Source organism: Haliaeetus albicilla, chromosome 21 (genome assembly GCF_947461875.1).
Source record: "Haliaeetus albicilla chromosome 21, bHalAlb1.1, whole genome shotgun sequence".
Classification (NCBI taxonomy): domain Eukaryota; kingdom Metazoa; phylum Chordata; class Aves; order Accipitriformes; family Accipitridae; genus Haliaeetus; species Haliaeetus albicilla.
In genome coordinates this window covers 12574363-12592950 of record NC_091503.1, presented here as the reverse complement: position 1 = coordinate 12592950, position 18588 = coordinate 12574363, and the positions used below count along the sequence as shown (strand labels likewise).

General features: G+C 39.7%; 1 protein-coding gene across 1 annotated transcript in view; it reads right to left on the bottom strand.

Moving 5' to 3' along the window:
- PHLPP1 (PH domain and leucine rich repeat protein phosphatase 1) overlaps positions 1-18588 on the bottom strand; it is a 138812-nt gene that overhangs the window by 40430 nt on the left and 79794 nt on the right. The window contains exon 4 of the mRNA XM_069808959.1: positions 7768-7934. Coding sequence (XP_069665060.1) covers positions 7768-7934 — 167 coding nt within the window. The remainder of the gene's footprint in view (positions 1-7767; positions 7935-18588) is intronic.

Sequence of the window (18588 nt, the reverse complement as noted above, 5' to 3'; positions counted from 1 at the left end):
TGGCATTGCTAGAAAGAAGAAAAGGCACAACATCTCTTGTCTGAGGCATGACAGTGTAACAACCTCATATCAAGTCCATACATATGCTTTCCTTCCTCCTCTCCCTCCTTCCCTGGTTCTAGACTTTGTTATCTGTTAAAAAAAGTCAACCTGTAAAACAGCATTTCTCAACACACTTTGTTCAGTTAGCTTACCAAGCTTTCTATCGTAATAACCAATATATAAACACTCACTTCTCTGACCAAAAGAGTCTTTAAGCTAGAGCAAAATGTTGACATGTCAACCCTTGGGTTTAAACATGCAATATGACTGAACACTAATTGCCATAATTGAGCCCCAAAATGCCCAGTTACTTAATCCTGAAGCTGCCACTTCAGGAGTGGTTTTAGTTTGACATACGGAAAATGAGGAGAGGGACTAACAAGAGAAGTTTGTATCACAGCAAAGCAATGAACTGCCACACTAATTTCAAATTCAGATCTACCCAATGTGCACAGCAGAGGAATTTCCATTACACGGTACAGCATTTTGGCTCCACTATGTTTGAAGCAGGGGGTATAATATATTTGAACTGGCCATTCACTGTCATTGAAATGCAGCCATAGCAGACGCATCTGACAAAACCAGTCTTGCCCTCCTCTTACCAAAAGCAATTAAAAAGCAGTATTTTCCTGCACCCAAACCAGAAGACATGGCTTAATAAGAGACTCAGTTTAAGGAAAATAATCACTTTCCCAATACTATCTCCAGTATTTGGGCTGTCTCATGACTATGCTGTGGTTGCAGTTGAACATCGTTTCAAGCAGCAACACAACCGTCCCCCAGCTTCAGCACCATTTCCGAGCAGATCGATGGCACTTGCCTAGCAGCACTGCAGCCCCAAGTGCTGGAACTGAACTACAACTTGCCACTTTCATGAACGCCTGCTAAGTTCGCCACTAACTTAATCATTAAGAGAACTTCCATATAAGCCTGACACACCAATTTCCTCCTTGAAATAAAAGGTCCAATTTACTGCCTTTTTGCAGTTATGTCAGATTCCCCATCCATAGCCTTATTGCCTAAGGGAGCAGCTAGCCTAGTGCCAGAAATACTGTCATAGTGTTTCCCTTCCCAGAAAGGTGTCATTGTAAAAGCCTTAAATTAGACAATTAAAACAAACTATTCCAGCCCTCTTGCCCTGCTAATTTGTCGAGACAGCTGAATATAGGTTTCTGCAACAGCTAGGGAGATTCACTTGGATATTGCAGGTGAAGGCTTTGCCTAACTGAGGTCAGTATCAGCCCTCCCCAGCCTGGGCACAGTAGAGTTTTCAGGAGGTAACACAGAGAGGAGGAAGGAGGAGCTCTACTGGTGTCTTCCACTCCGTCTCTCTGGACAAGACTCCTGTTCATCCAGAAACTAGGTAGCTCATGTCACACCACACAAAAATAGATGGAGTAAAGTCATCTCAGGAAAGAGAAGCTCACTTAGTTTGAGGGCAAAGATTGATTCTGGTCAAGTCAGAAGAAACTTAAACAAATTCACGCATTAATTATCAATTTCTCCATTAGCTGAATGAATAAATGAAAACATAGTTTTATCTGACTTTTTATTTCCTTCCTCCTTTCTTAAACCCCGTGGGGGAAAAAGAATAAGAAAGAAAAAAAGCAGACCGATAGCTGTAATTTTGGTATCTTCACTACCCTTTATGCCAACACACCAGGAACAGTCATCCTGATATTTCTCCCCTCTACTCACATTTAAAACAATAAAAGGCACAACAGCCCTGGCATACAGACTTGAGTCTATATGCCAAAATTAATTGGTAGATTGTATAAAAAAAAAAAAAAAAGGAAGAAAGCAGACTGCACTGCACAAAAAGGATTAACCTTAAATCTAGGCAGTTATTTTTCAAAATGTACAAATAATCACAGATGTTAAGTCAATTTCAGACTACCTCCAAACTTAAGACAACAATAAAGCTTTTATTGTGTTACATAGTTGGTAAGAAGACCATAAAGACAAGAAAAACAAAAAGTATATTTTGTTAGTGGAAATAATCCAAGCCTACATTACTGTATTTGGCAGTTCTCAATTTCTGCACATACCTAGCGCACACTGCTTCATTAGGGGGGAAAGACTATCCCCAGAGGAAGAACAAAATTCCTAGGAAAAAAGTTAAAATATATTCTCCTTCTCTATACTGGAAATATATATCTGAAATACAAAAGCATTATCTAGGGGTGGGCTTACAAACTGAAACCTATTTAAATACATGAAAAGAAAACCCTTATTTTGGAAGCTGTACCAGAAAGCAATAGACAATTAAATTGGAGTAGGCAGATACACAATAACCAGATTCCATAAATATGTTCACTACTTTTTGAAGCACTACTTAGAAGAGATAATGCTGTACTTAGCCTAGTAGTTCCACTAAACTGAATCTTATTAACAACTGCAATTTCTACTTTTAGACTACAGTATTTTTTAAAATGCTATTTTATAGCATATTTCTTAGTGCCACCTGTTTTTCTACTGCTATTAAGGAGTTCACTATTCCAACTTAAACAATCAAAAAAATCCAATGTGTCTCAGGCTTTAAACCAATTCTGCAATCTTCCCCACTTAGTCACTTGTAGTGACTTGATTTTGCAATTTATTTTTCTTAAATCAAATGTCACTGATTTTTGCCAAGTATTCACATGAGGGTACTTTCTTGAGTTCAGAAAGGTACAGGAGCTACATAGAACACAACCAGTCATGAAGATTTGGAAAGATGCACTAACAAAAGCAAACTCTTCCTTCAATGTGTTTACAAGCTGAGTAAAACAAAGGCAGTGAAGTTACATGAACATGTTCCAGGTGTTGTCTTTAGTAATATAAATAGCAAAAAATATTGCAAGGCTACAGGGCTGAGAAAACAAACGTAGCACCAGAATATAGCAAACACTGGTTGGAGTTTGTTACTCATAGACCTCTGGTTGTCAGTATCATGCCTACTTCTTCTTGCCCTACTGCTTAGATGGCTACGCTTCAGTCTTCAGCTTCCAGTGAAAGAGGAGAAACAAGTATAAAAGTAAGGTTCCCTGGCTCTGAGACCATCAGAGTGTGAGAGAAAGCTCCCAGCATCTTCCCACACCGTGGAGCATGCAATAGCACTCCATTCCCTGCGGTAGCATACTCCCAATGTTAGCTGAATTCATTTAAATAACTTCAATAAATGTGTGCATTTAAAAGCAAATTCCTTTCCAGAAGAGCATCCTAAAAAACCCAAAACAAAACAAAAAAACAAACAAAACCCCCAAAACAAAACCCCGAACAAACACCCCCCCAAACCAACAAAACAAACTAACCAACCAACCAACCAAAAAAAAAAAAAAAAAAAAGGAGAAAGCTCACATCTTTTCCAGTGCATCTACTGGCAGTGCCCTGTGGGGCCTGGCAAGTGGGAAGATGTATGTCTGGCATGTCATTAACCCATCCGACTTTCTTTGCTAACTTTAGTTTTATACACTAAAAGCAATAATCACAAGGAGCAATTCAATGCACTTTGAGACCAACCAAGTGGCAGGCTGGAGACTTTCTTCCCTGCTCCTCAAACTCTACAGACAAGCTAGGATCAAGCTACATTTCAGTTTAATTTCCAGCAAGCTTGTCTGTTGGGTTTACACCAGATAAAAACAGCTACCCTACAGTTTGAAGTAGCAAGGGATTTCAGAAACACTTGCATCAGCATCTCAGGGTCCTCTAGCCTTCTCATACACTATAAACTCAACTTCAAGTTACTGCCACTAGCCCAGAAGAGTTTCAGCTGAGATGCCAGAGGGGACAGTTCATTTCTAGAGAGGCTCTGGGAAAAGATACCAACAGATCTTAAGATAAAAAAACATATAATCACTGTTAATAATTAACAACCACAATCAGAATAACAACTTGTTCTTCAGATAAAATTGGCAAGCATCATTTTGTTTATTGTTAAAACAAACTTTGTGGCTTATTCTATCCCCTCTTTCTTTCTTTCTCTGTTTGTTTTGGTTTTTTTTAATCTGCAACAGGCTTATATTAAAAATCCACATACTGACAACTTACGTTTCAATATTAACAAGCAAACAGTATTCTTCATGCCAACAGTTTTTTTCCAACAGCACTAACTGAAACAATTATGTATAAATATAAAGTGTGCTTAGCGCAGTGAAGCAGAGCAACAGTAAATAAAGACTACCGTTTGTTCATTTGCTTCAAACCTAAAGCAATAGTACTCTGCAAAACCAGTAAGCCTGAACTCTTGTTTACATTTCAGAACAAGAGCTGTGAAGTTGCATTGTAGATAAGGGGAAAGTGAGGTTTCAGAACACAGTGTACATATAAATCTCAACTTTATGGTTAAAAAAATAATCCACCAACCAACATTAAAAGAGTGTAAGCAATAAAATTTGTGACAACTTAAGACAACAGAATGTCTTCAGTCACTCCATTTGCAGTATACAGGAGCTAAAATACCAAGGGCTTTAAGGCAAATTCTGACTCAATGGGGATATTATCACAAGACATGACAGACGCTTCTAATACTGCAACAGCTGGGCAATCTTTCAACTGGGCAATCTCCTCTCTCCCCCAAAAGAAAACCACCGTTTCCTATCATTTTAAAACAGCTACTGTGATAGAGAACAAGTACCAACATTCGCTGTGTTTTTTTCAACACAGACGAATTTTCAGACTGCCTACTTTCATACGTAGTATGAAATATGTATTCCCTGGTAAGTAGGAAAAAAATACAGGTAGCTGTACATACCTTTCAACATTCACAGTTCAGTTACAGAAGTTCACAGCTGAAGAGTATCTACAGCAACAGAACTTCAAGTTTGAGTGGACAGTAAAGCAAGTGAAAGTGTAGCTACTGGGAAAAAAAGTGCCTGTAAACCTTCACATGGTACCAGCAATTTAGTTCCCGAGATGGAGATTTTTCACTTATGCCACATAGTGAGCAGGACTAAATATTTGATTCAGAAATGCAATAAATTACCTTATTTTAACAATTGAAAGAAGTAACGGCATAAGCAAAAGTAGGAATTCTTGAGTTATTCCCAGTCCGTTCCTGACTGTACCTGCCAAGTCAGTGCATATGTCAGCATCTCATTACTTTGACCCAGCTGCTTGTAAGTCTACTCAGAGGGTAGCTGAAAAGTAGGTATTTTCTTCTGTCTTTGACATACCTCTTGTTTTGAAATCCAACATTCATGAGCATTTGTTAAACTACCACCTAAAGTGATTTATTAAGAGGAACAGCTAGCACCAAGAGCTGCTTACAGCAAGACAAATTTTCCTAGACTGCCTTGCTAACCAGATTTTAATTGAAAATTGTACCAGGAAGGGTAAGTGTATAAATGCCAATGCATTTTGTTCACAACATCCAAGCACATAGTTATTTTGGAGCCTTAAATACTTCTGGGCTTGATTCACTGGTGCTGTGCCCTGTGTGCGGCTGCAATTTAGCGATTGAGAATTTGGTATAAAAGCCAACAGTACCAAACCAGAACAGCAGAGATTTTGTACTTGCTTTGCAGTGGTTTGAAAGAACATGGGCAAACAAAATAAAGACTTTTGGTTTATCCAGTCAAGTTTTACCTCATGTAACCCCCAAAAGATCTGAAAATGGTTTTATGAAATTGGATTAAAAAAGAAAAAAGAAAAAAAAAAAGACAAATAACAACTTGTGTTCCCAGGAATGACTGAGCTTCCCTTACTTTGCACATGCTTTCAAACTGGGATTCACTAATAATTTTGGAAAAATACGGCGTTCCTTTCTTGCTAGATTTTTGTGTATTTACTCACTACAGAAAAGCAGACTTACAGTAGCAGTCGAGCTGGCTCAAAGCTTTTTGGCAGCACAAGTAAAACTCAAGTTTTCTCACCCTAAGGGGAGAAGCCAGCGCTGTGTTTCTTAGGGGAGGAAGGAGCATGGCTTCGGAGAGCACCCCAGGGCCAGGCTCGTGCTTTTGCTGTGTTGGGAGGCACAAGATAACTGATGGAGCACTGCTCTTCCCAATCCTCAGTGGGAACTACCACCTCATGCAGCCCTTTCCACTGGCGCAGCAACAGGAACAGCAGCAGGAGCTTCCAGCTACTCACTGCTTGGGCGATGCCACCTGTGCTGGGTTAACGCAAGGCTGGAGGACATCAGCAGTGGCAAAGGCACCATCAGTGCCAAGGGGCAGTTCACAAGGCACTGGCTATGATCCACTGAAACGTGTAACCTTCCTAATCATTCATTTTTTTGCTCCAGAAGTTCACAGACCTTCCCCCAGGCCTTCCCGACGAGCTCAAAGCAATGGAAGCAGGGCAGACTATTACTCACTGACAGAATAGGACCAGCTCTCAGAAAAACAAAACAATGTTTTGCACCACCTCGGGTATATGCCACTTCTCCAGATTTTCCTAATGCAGAATCTCAGAAAACAGGAGAGTTTTATTTGGTCACCTGAACTCTTTCACTCTTACACGTTCAGGCTCACATTAGCGAGAAAAATTTTAACAGTAGATTAACTTTCAGCAAGACTCTTCAGCTGTTCCTACAATTGCAGTACCAAGAGAACATTAAACAGACACTGAATATTGCCCATCACATTATTTATAAATGCTTTCTAATCCCAAACAGAATTAGCTGTATGTACATGGACAAAATACAATCAAGTATTTCCTGTACACTTTCTGATATTTAAAAAGGAAAAATGATAAAAAAAAAATCATTAAAATAAAGACATTTGTTATTTGTCCACATTCATCACCTAACTTATGCTGAAATTCCACTTGCTATCTGGAGAACTATACTGACATTCACAGAACATTTAATCCAGTATTCCTCTCCAGACTGTGTTCATAAGCTCTTGGAATCACTGCCTGCTTTGTTTGTGAAGTAGACCTGCTGGGTTCATTCATCTTCCATTATGCCAAATTTTTGTTTTTCCAGGACAAAATTGGAATTATATAAAAATACAACAGCCCGCATAATCCATTTTGTATTTTTCGATTGTTTTTCAAAGAGGAATAGATTTAGAAATGTGGTTTAAAACATTTTGTTTGAACAGGACCATCCACAAATACAATCCTGAGGTACTCTGCAATTCAGTTACCACTGAAATTAAAATCACAGTTTTATATTCAGTATGGAAGCATTCATCTTTCTGAATACAGAAAGCCCACTGATTCCACAAGACACATACATTAAATCATTCAGATCACCGATCGTGCTGCTGTCTACCCATTTGTTATATTCTTGGATGAGCTGCAGTGGAAAGAACAACTGGAAGGTCACAATTACTAGGAAAAAAGAACTAGGGTTGAGCAGACTAGAAAGAGGACAGGAATCAGGCTGAATTTATTAAATCAGGGCTTTCTTTGCTTGGGGGGTAACAAAAAACTTCAAGTCACCATAGTACTGTTCCTACCTAGAATGCATCCCTTTGATGGGCAGCTCACCAACTCATATTCACTCATGTGAATCAAAGACTGAAGAACTACAGTCTGGTCTCAGTAGGTAGATAAAACCCAACGCATTCTGAAAACTGCATTTTGGATTGAAAATAGCCTTCTATTTACAAGAAAAACATTAAGTTTCTTATGAAAGCTAGTCTGTTTCTAACACACACAGTTAACCAGTTTCTGAAGCGTTACAGCCAGGCCAATCCTCCACAAGAGGAGGTAGTTATTTTTTAGGAAAGTTCCTGCAGACCAGTGGTCACTTGGCTCCAAGTGCAGAGGAAGACCAGTAGTACCATATCACTTTACCTTTGCAATTCACTAAGCGCTCTACTTGTGGATGGGCTAGGGTTTAGCCTCAGGAAGTTCTGCTTTAAATTGAGATGAGTGAGGTCTTGGCTATAAAACAAGTTGGCAGGCAGGTGCTCCAGGCTGCAGCATGAAAGATCCACTGAGCTTATGCGTTGTGATGCAACCTGGAAGTCAAGAGGTACACCAATACGTTAATATTGTAATAAAACAAGAACACTTCCTTCACCTCTACTAGCACCAGATAAACTGTTTTTAAGCACAGCAGAAGTCAGTGTCAGCATACATAGTTGGTCTAACACGGTTTACACCATTGCTGCAAGTTATGCCATGATCTCTTGCTTTGTCTCAGTGCTAAAACCAGGTCCACAGATGGCTAGCAGGGGGAAAAGCGCAAAGGTTTGTCAAACTAAGTGAAATGGATTAATTGTCATCAATGAAGTTATGCGATACTCTACAACCAGAAACAAAGCTAAGAGATTTTACATGAAGTTTGGTTTAGTCCTTTAATTAGCAAGTTTGTAAAAAAAACCAAAAAACAAAAAAAAACAAAAAACAAAACCAACACTGCAATGTAGAATTCTCATATTTTCTGTCCAATACTATTAAAAATATCCTTTCATAAAGTAGACTCATGGAGCTAGCTACATGACAAAGCACCACCACACAGTAGTACAAGGCAGTGCAGATGGTGGGCAAGGAGGAGGGGTCAAATGCTACAAGGATGAGAGGCGTTTTTGGAGCAGGGATGGCTTAGATCAAAGGAGGAGAAGCAAACAACTTCACTATTTTAGACTTCTGAGACTACACAAACAGAGCTCAAATGGTTACATGTTCCGTCAGCTGCTCATGGCAAGCGAAGCAAACATTTCATTTTGTCATTGGCACTTTTACTGGCCTCACACGCTAGGATTCTGGAAGTACAAACACCACGTCTCAGGGACAAAAAGAGGAAAAAAAAAAACCCACCAACTTATAATCAAAGCCTAGTGACAGTCTATAAAAGCTTCTGAACTCCGATGAAGGAGACATCACCCAACCTTCTGGGCAGAGATACAGCCCTTACCATAAAGTACCCTGAAACTAGAGACATCAGGTTTTGCTGGCACAAGTGAAGTAGCTTGCCACTGAAAAGGAAGGCCAAGGAGTTTTTTCTTCCTTTTTTTCCTCTCCAATGCAAGCTACACAAGCCTCAGGATAAGTGGTCTCTATTATAAACACACAGCCGTAAGCTTCGAGAGGAACAGACGGTGCAGTGTTTTTCTCTAATGCGACCGTTAATAATCCAGTCCTCCCACATCCATTAAAACGCACAAATCTTTGTTACTCAATTAGTTCAGTCCTTTTGTTACTGTAGCTACTATTTTTCTTACCCTTGTAGTATTAGACAAAAATTATTCATAGGCTATTTTGAGCAGTCATTTCTGAAAGCTAGGTATTCGGTCTGTTTATGGTGACAGAACCTGCCTGGTACAGTACAGTTCTCATCACACTGAAAACACAAGAAAAAAAACACAAGAAAAAGCATTGACACCCGTTAAATTAAAAAGGAGAACGTGTAATTTCAGGTGTAATGCTTACATACACTGTGGCTCCAAGTACTTGTTTGGAATGTAATATGAACAGTAATAAGCAACCCAGCAGTGCTTACCAAGACATGTTACTCTAAAAATATCTAAAGTACCAGAACTCATAAAGCAGCCAAATCCAAATTCTACTCTCATCTCAAAAAGGATGCAAATCCTCTCTTAAAATCATCAAGCCCTGTGAAAAAAAACCTAATTAAAAGTAATTTTGTTTTTACAAGTTGTATGTTCTGGTTATTTTTTGTTTCCTTGTTGTTTGTTTTTTGTTTGGTTTTTTTTTTTTTAAAGGAATCACTTTGTTATACGAAGAATTTAATTAAGATTTTCATGCAATGAGCATATACTGAATGATGCCTCTACCAGAGAGATAACTGTAAAAGTTAAAACCACATTTTAAAAGGTGTTAGTTCTGGACTCAACTGTAATTTTACTGAAGCCTTTTTTGTTAGCAAAACAGTACTCTAAGAATTAACTTCTGAATTGTTACAAGGAATACTCATATAAACAAACACAGTTATTCTCACAGGCAGGGATAAAGACTTTTCTCTTTGCATTGCTCAATACTGTTCTGTAACAAATTCCTAGAGAATAGGGGAACAAGATGAAAAACAAAGAGTGACAAAGGAGAGCAACTTCTTAACAATAGTTTCTTTGGTTCACCAGAAACTTTCATCAGTTGTTTTTAAGTTGAGTATTGAGATTCTGAAATTATATTGTTCCCAAATCAAACAAGAAAGGGATATTTCAATCTTGCAATCATCTTCAATTGACTTAAATGCAGAAAGACTGTGCATGTGTGTGTTTGCTGTTGTCCATCAAGAACAAAGATTTTTCTAAAAGATCATACAGTTTTTAATAATGCACTGGGTTTCCTTGACTCACTGTGGGGAATCACTGCAGAGATAAGCTGATAAAGGGTAAGAAAATGCTGACTAGAATGTCCCTCACAGTCAAAGAATAAAAAGCATCCAGAGGAAGGGACATCGTTTGCAGAAAGTAGGGTTTCCACTGGAAGAAAAAAAAAACCCAAAGACATTCTGCTGTAAATAAATACCCCAACAAGTTATCTGGGCTGGGTTCAACAGATCCATGCTCCAACAAGAACAGTGAAGAAAGTCAGTGTGGTAGCAATGGTAGAGGGAAAGGCTTTCTGGATACATGTGGAACCTGTATCAAGCGCTCATTATGGCTTGTTTGGTGTTTTCTTTCAGAAAACTTAAAAGTGTAACTGTTTTATATGCTTTACATACATATATAAAAATAAAAACACAAGCAGCACAGTTCATGACTCCCCAGGCAAAAGAAGCCATTGCCCAGACCAACCCCTCTGGAACGTCCTCTCATCACATCCTGAACTGCATGCATCCTTAACACTTGTTTTCACATGAAACCCCTGTTGCATTTCCAGTACTAATAACATGGGGAAAATGGCTGGGGCTATGACCTTCTTGGAAGATGGTGTATGACACCCTCTCAGGTATGGTAGCTACAGCATAAGCTGTAGAGTCAACGCCTGTCTTTGCCAGAGAAGCAAGACATGCAACAGTTTGACAGTAGGGTACCTTGAACATATAGCAAGATCTTATACTTTTTGAAGTTCACTTTTCAGTTGGGATTTTTAATCATCACAAATATAAAGAAACAAGATTAAATATGCAGCTTTCTCCATTCCCTGATTTTTAAACACTTTATGGTCCATCGTATTGCAATGTCTCCCACTGTAATACTAGAGGAGTAGTAATGGGGTAAGGCCAAATTCAACTTTGCACATCAAACCGCAAAGTCCAATAGAAGACTTTTTTTCCAGTTACTGTTGCAACCTCAGTTATGCAGCCCTGGCTTACAGTGGTTTAAGTTCTTTTTTTTTTCCGGTCTCCATGTGAGTATGGCATACTGAAGTGCAGTTTCGAAGAAGTGGTATACAACTATAACGCATGTACTACAAAGAGCCCTGGATCTACCCACTGCAAACACCAAAAAACTGTCATCGTGCTTTTAATTTTCCCCCAGCAGCAATAAAATGCAGATTTATTCTGCGAATACCACCACAAATAATGCTGCTGGAGGGCTCTCTCCCTCCCTTAGGCAGTACGCCTTCTGCTACTCCCCACCTAAGAGTTGCACATGTGGCAAAGAACTAGGAGTCTCCCAAATATGAAAACTCGCTTTAAAATATGTGTTACTTGTGCCACAATAGTACTTACAAGCATAAACAACGATTCACAAAAGCCAGCAGTACCTTAAATAAAAAAGGTTTTGCCAAGGTGTTTCAATTTTAATTTTTTTTATTATTATTTTTAAACAAGGAAAAAGTATTTCAAGACTGGTGAAAGTATGGTATGGGCTCACTGTAAATCTTTAGCAGCTGGCAACAAAAATACAGAAAAATACTTGTATCAACCAATATTCTTGTCTCTTCTTGCTACACAGGGCTAAAAAACCACTTTGCTTTGTCCATCAGTATAATGCCACCTCTGTCATCAAGCTATGCAACAAGACTGATTACCGTCTTTGTTTTAAAGCCTTGGCTATACTACAAAAATGATCTGTTGCTGACAATGGATGTCAGCAATGGACACAGCTGAACCCAGCTGTATGGACAAACACAAGCCTTGTTTACACAAGGACATCTTTTGGTGTGACCTGTGGTGTGAATTTAAAGCAATGTAATTATGTCTTTTTCCTGTTTACCCTCAACCCATTCCCTATAGCTCTATTCAGATAAGAAATTACTATTTAGGACTTTAACAGAAGACAATTAAAATAACCAAACAGCCCACACTGGACAGGCAGCCAAATTCCCAGTCTGTTTGAACTGAGTTGACGATGTTAAATTACACCTGCTGTAGACATGCTAATGCAAAGGCAGTGTAATTTTTCTCCTTTTGCATTTGTTTTTAAACAGTTCAATAATCATCACATCCTACCAATGCCTGCATAAGGCTTAACTAAACAGTGATATATATGCTTGAAATACCTAAACTAACCGCTTAGAGCAAACAGGTTCTCCCCACCTCAGAACTAACCTTGCTTCAAATCCTAATCCTTCTTTCTATTCAAATATCAAAGCTCCGCTCGGCAGAGAGGCCTCCCTCTGCTGAGCTGAACTCCACAGCCAGGAAACACATCGGTGCCCTCAGCCACAGCCAAGAGCTGAGGAAAGGAGCTAATGCCAAAAACCTTCATGAGAGAGGGGAAAAAAGAAATTAAAAGGTTTTCTTTTTCTTTAAAGCCATATATTCTCATCTTCAAATGACAGCTTTTAAAATGGGTGCAGTCCAAAGAGTGAAAAGGTAATGGCTTTTCTGGCCTCTCCTTTTTGTCTTCTTTCAAACGTTAAATTAGACGCACGCCAACTCAAGCTAAGGGCCTTGGAAAGAAAAGATAAACCTCAGCAGAGGCTTGAAAGCACGTCACTCAGCTTCACAAACCCAACGGGCAATGCCATAGGTGAGAGCCGTAATCGCCTACTAAGACGAAGGGCAGGAGCGCACGCCCGTGCGGCAGCATTCACAGGGCTTGTGCTTCTCGCCCATCTCTCCTCTGCAGGCGATGCAGCCAAAAGCCTCCGGTACAAATACCTCATGCCAGCAAGACTCGGGGGCACGAAGATTATTTAACTTGTCCCTGCTCTCCGCTCCTTAACTCTGAACAAAAATTTATATAGCACGCAGAAATAGCTCACTTCTACTTTTGGCCCTTGCACAAAGCTGTAACAACTTAACTGAAAACAGTAGTAGCAAATACGTGTGGGGAAGGCAAAATGTGGAGGCAATGAAGCAGAAGTTGCACTCCTTTACCCCTCATGTCAGAAGTCCAGAAAAAATTTCACAGATGTGAAAGTCAGTGTCCCAGGTTTAGCATCAAGATCTTGAAAGTGAGAATTTGTCAAAAAAAAAAAAAAAAAGTGCCATTTGTCACCTGTCATTTGGAAATGTTTGGTACTATCTGAACTCATTACCAGAATATGGGCATTCTTGTTCTTCCAGGAGGAAAAGTGTTCTTCTTTTAGAGAACACTTTCAGTTACTGGTATCAATATTACACAGGGAGTGATACCAACACTGTTACCTTGGTGGTAGTCATGCTGGGATGTTCGCGCTGCAAGGACAAGGGTTAAGATGCAACTTGGAGTTAAGGGACAGTAATTAACTGTAGCATTAAGCTACTTATAATTCAGACACGTGAATCTCCATTTGGTGGGAACAAGGAATATTAGCATCCTTAAAACAGCCTGACTGACAACAATTAATCTGTGAATATTGCAAAACAGGTGACAGTCTCACAAAAACTGAGAAATACCCCTTTTTCTTCTTACAACTTGTTTTAGATATAATTTTTTACCAAAAGAAGCTGCTGTACTGCCAGCAAGCAGACTTCGCAATGAGCAGCCCTCCAGTAAAGACTTTCTTTCAGCATCTACTATAGATTTCAGACACTTGGCAGTGAGACTTCCAATAGACGTTCACTTGCCTGACTCTCCCCAGTCCCACGTGGAGAGGATTGTAGGGTTTTGTTTGTTTGTCTTAAATAAGAGGTTATGCTAGGTCCTCAGGTTCTGACCTAGGTTCTCCTGCACAACTGCATCATATGGATTAATTCTACAGTGAGATGAACTCTTTTCACGCCATTATTTCACAGTAACTCAGAAAGGCCTTCTGACCCAAGTGTTTTATAATACAATCACGAATATAACTCTGCTGGCCCTGGGCCTAAAACTGGTCTCCAGCACTCATTTCCTCTTCTCCCTAGAGACCCTCCTCCTTCTCTACTGACTGAAGAAGCCTAAGGAGACCAAACGTCCCTAAAATTAGTTTTTGCTAATAATTCCTCTCCTTTTTTCCTCCCTGCTAGACTTTACTTAGAAAGGCTCTCAGTGTTACAGCCATTCAGTTTCAAGGCCAACTCAGTTATCACCTTAGACATACCGAAGTACTGTGCAACATGTCAGTCCCTGCAACCCCCTCCAGCCCCACGGGGTCTGCTCACCACAGACACTTAGTTCCCCCGAGCTTCATTAAAAGCAAAGTTACATTCCCCTGCTCACTCCCACCCTTCTACCCCCAGAGATTACTGAAAACACTTTGGGATCCTCCTGGATTGAACACACCTTAAAAGGTAATATCTGCGACACCTCACTGAGCTTCTAGCTGTAAGCCATGGCGATGCTTTCCTGTATTTATGCAAGAGCTGCAAAAATTCAGCTTCAATAATATCAGAACCTGATTTAGAGGCTTCAAAAGACATTACTTGAAAGCTATTCCAGATGTGTGGGCGATACCTAGTTTTCTGTTCTCACTCGGCTGCAATACTTCAATAACTACTCTATTATTAGCTGAAGGCGGCAAGTCCAAAACAAGGACTACAGACTCTCTAAATTTCAGCAAGGAAAAAGAAAAAAAATTAAAATAGCAAAGCCATTGTTTCTCTAGAACATAAATTAAGAGAAAAGCTTGAAGTCACCAATTATACCACTTTGGAATCAGCTGAAGTATTTTGACATGGAAAACTAATCGGTTGAGCCAAAACCCCAAGCTTCCCTCCTGAACCATTAAGAGAGAGACTACACTGAAACACACTTAGAAGTTCATTTCCAAAACATCAGCTAACCTCTAACAACAAAAGGCACAAAAGAATAGGTTTTGTGGGGAAAGAGGAGGAGGAACACTTTCAAGTGTTACCATCAAAAGAAAAACAAAACTGGTTTTAAGTTTGCTTTGCCCAATCTTCTGCTTTCAGACTTGAGGTGACAAGAAGCCACCCACAGCAAGAACGACCAGATATGACTACAGAGCAAAGGTCTCAAACATTGAAGATTTTGTACACACACAAAAAAGGAAGTCAAGTTCCACATGGAAACCAGAGGTTTGTTTATGTTCGAGTACTTGTAATCACTGCCAAAAGGAAGCTGTGGGTTTATTTTTAGGGATCTATTTTTAGAGAAAGCATTATCTCAATATTGTCATTTTATGGTATTAGAGGAAAAAATGGTTTCCTTGTACTAAACTTAGAGTCATCACGTTTCCTGTAAGTAAGGATCAGCTCAAGAAAAGCTCCACTGAAAAAAAAGAAAATCTTTCAGGGTTCTTTTTTCTTCACTAGGTGTTGAATCAACAGTTGCAAACAGGCTAATGGTGCTGCTTAGTCTCATAAATGTGAAGAAACTCAAATAGTTGTTATCCTCAAAGAAAATTAAGCTTTTTGCAGAGCCTTGGATTTGGTTAAAGGCTATTTTCAAAAGATGCCACTGATGTTGGCATTATACTAAACTCATTTTTAGGTCATACTAGTATAGAGACTCATTTTCAAACCTCCAAGTGCTACTGGCATAAGAAACAAACCAACTACTGCATGGTCACCCTCTCAGCAACCAGCATGGCCCAGACCTCCAACCTGTCCCCAACAGACACGTAAACACGGTAGCCCACAATCATGATGGTACATTCAAACACATGGACTAAGACTACAGAGTTATAAGAAAAGGTCAGAAACTCCTAACTGCAACACAAGTAGTAAGTTTGTTGCACACAACAATTGTCTCTAGAATTGCCAAAGATAATAACCAATAGCCAAAGGTAAAAGCAAAACCACTCATCTAGAAATTCAGATCTCATGGAAACTAAGGTAAGGTTCTCTACAATTTTCCTCCAGAAGAGGGATATCCATTGATTAGGAGGCTAAACAGACATCTGGAGAGAAGATACTGCATCCAGTGACTCTAAAGTATAAACTAGCAGCACTATAACAAGTAACATCCTAAATAACTTAAAATAAACTACTTCATCCTTGCGTGTGATTTTTCCCTACGCTTGCCATTGGCATCGCTCTGTGGTCACGGCTTTGGTAAAAGGTATTCTGAGCTGGTTCTGACCAGTAAACATTAGAAAAGCCTGCCCTTAATGCCTCCAGAGACAACTAAGGTTTGGTAATAAAAATCCCTGCAATGATGAACTCTGTAAAGATGTTACAGATCATGATACTATCTAGAAACATATGAAAAGGGTCAATCGGCTAGTGGGCAATCCAAGGCAAATACAAATACAACATAGGGCTAATTTAACCATGAGACCAGTGGCTTCAAGCCTTCTTTACAGGCTAAAGGCCGTATTTTGTATTAAAAAGCTCTGCAAAGTCTGTCTTCCACACTCAAGTTGGAATCTGCACTTAAGTCTTTCTCCTTGTTGACCATGCCTGATTATGAGAAAGTCAGACATTAGCATCTGACAGTATCTGAAATAAAGATGAAGCTATAGGCACAAGTGGATATGGCTTATTACCCGTCACTTTAATTACGGAGCAGAATCTTCTGTGCTGAAGGAAAAGGCAGTCCTGCAGTTGATTATCTTTCACTAGGCTCAAAGGTGGATGAAGCACAGCTGAAAAGCGGGTACATCTCTAGCAATAATGCTCAATTGTTGCTCACTGCCTTTCCTCAGCACCGTTCCTGTAAAACACTTGCACAAGCTGATAATCTTGGTCTCTTATTTTGGAAATATATTTGCAGAACTGCAATCAAGTTCAGAAATACAATTTTAAATTCTATAGAATTTATTTATATAAATATGGTCTGTAACACCAAGCTCATGTGCGGTCCAAACTCTGACCTATTTTCCTCAGCAGAAATAAAAATCGTATTCCTAGAGTCATAGATCAGCTTCATCCTCTTCACACGGTTCAGACTCATACTTCACAACATAGTCTCTGAACACAATTGTCAAACTTGTACTGAAAAAATAGCTAGAAGACTGAGGCAGCTGGTCAGAACTAGGTAACTTGAGAGAAAAAAGCTGAAAAGTTGATTTTGCACTGCTGCTTCAGGTAGGTCTCTACACAAGTTGAGGAAATATGGAGACTACTGCTGTAGAGGCTCCCGCATTACTTACTTGTATAAACTAAATTCAAATCTGTTGTTGTTTTCTGCTAGTTTCACAGTGCTAATAAAGGAAGAGAGCATTCTGCACTGACATGAAAGGAGTAAGACCAATATGGCAGCACACCCTTCTCCCTTGAATTTGCTATTCTTGCTATTTTTAGCACTTCTTAAACATAATGTACACTGACTTCATAATTTAGTCTCTCCTTTTTCACAGCAGGCTAGGGTCGTCTGGAACACCACATGCATTTCCATTGCAGACCTGAAGACAAAGGTGACTGAAACAGGGAACAGGAAATACAAAGGCACACAGGAGAAAATTCTTAAGCTTGCTAGTTTTTAAATAAAGGATCTCTTTTTGGATATTCTTCGTATTTTAAACAGGAGGGTTCTTTTGTGTATAGGTGCAAATTCACCCTGGCACCTAAGCCCCAGGCAATAGCTTATTTCCCACTAAACATGCTGTCACTACAGCCACAGCTGTGCAACTCAGCCCGGGAAACAGTTGGCGGTGTGCACACACATACGGCTGTGTGCCTGTACATCTCTACCTATCTACATATACAGTGCGGCCACGCACAGGCAGCTTACGTGAGGCAGTCATGCATTATTTATAGACCTCGTCTCTCATCACCTCTCTTCCTCTACCTGCCCAGTTGAACCGAGCACTAAAGCAGGAAATAATTGTCGCATGAAGCTGTTGACACGCTTCCTGCTCTTCTAAACCGAGAGGGGAGAAGTTCTGCGGGGTCAAATAACCCGTCTCAGCATGCCCAGTGATGCACGCTATTTCCAAGATGATAAAATTCTGTAATACATCCCTGCTTAAGCTCTGCCATACTGAATTTCTGAGACAGACGTTGATATCGCATTTTAATTGTATGTCTTGGAACATGGAGGACTGATACCCCTTTTTACTCCAGCCAAACCATTCATGTCATGAGTTGTGTAGCAGTCAACACATACACAGTCATTTCACATGCTGAAAAACATTAAACTAAGTTTAGCTGTTAGAAGTGTCAAACAGCAGGAGCTCACCACCACATCTCAAATATAAGCCTCACAACAGCAAGTTCCACCACTCAGTAACACCTCATACATAAAACCGCTCTCTCTTCTGCTACATTAAGGGTGTAGCTTTTTAGGTTTTGGAAGTAGCAAACTAGGAAAGCCCTCATCATGTCCTCTTCACTGTTAACTGCGCATTCTTCACCTGTCCTCCTGCATTTGACATTCAAGTAGTAAACACTGGTAGATCAGAATCGCTCTGCGAGTAATTGTGTGGGTTCCAGAACCATCATGCCAACTTTATGCAGACAAAATTCTTTAAAGCTATGAAGATGTTCCTTTCTTCCCCCTCCCA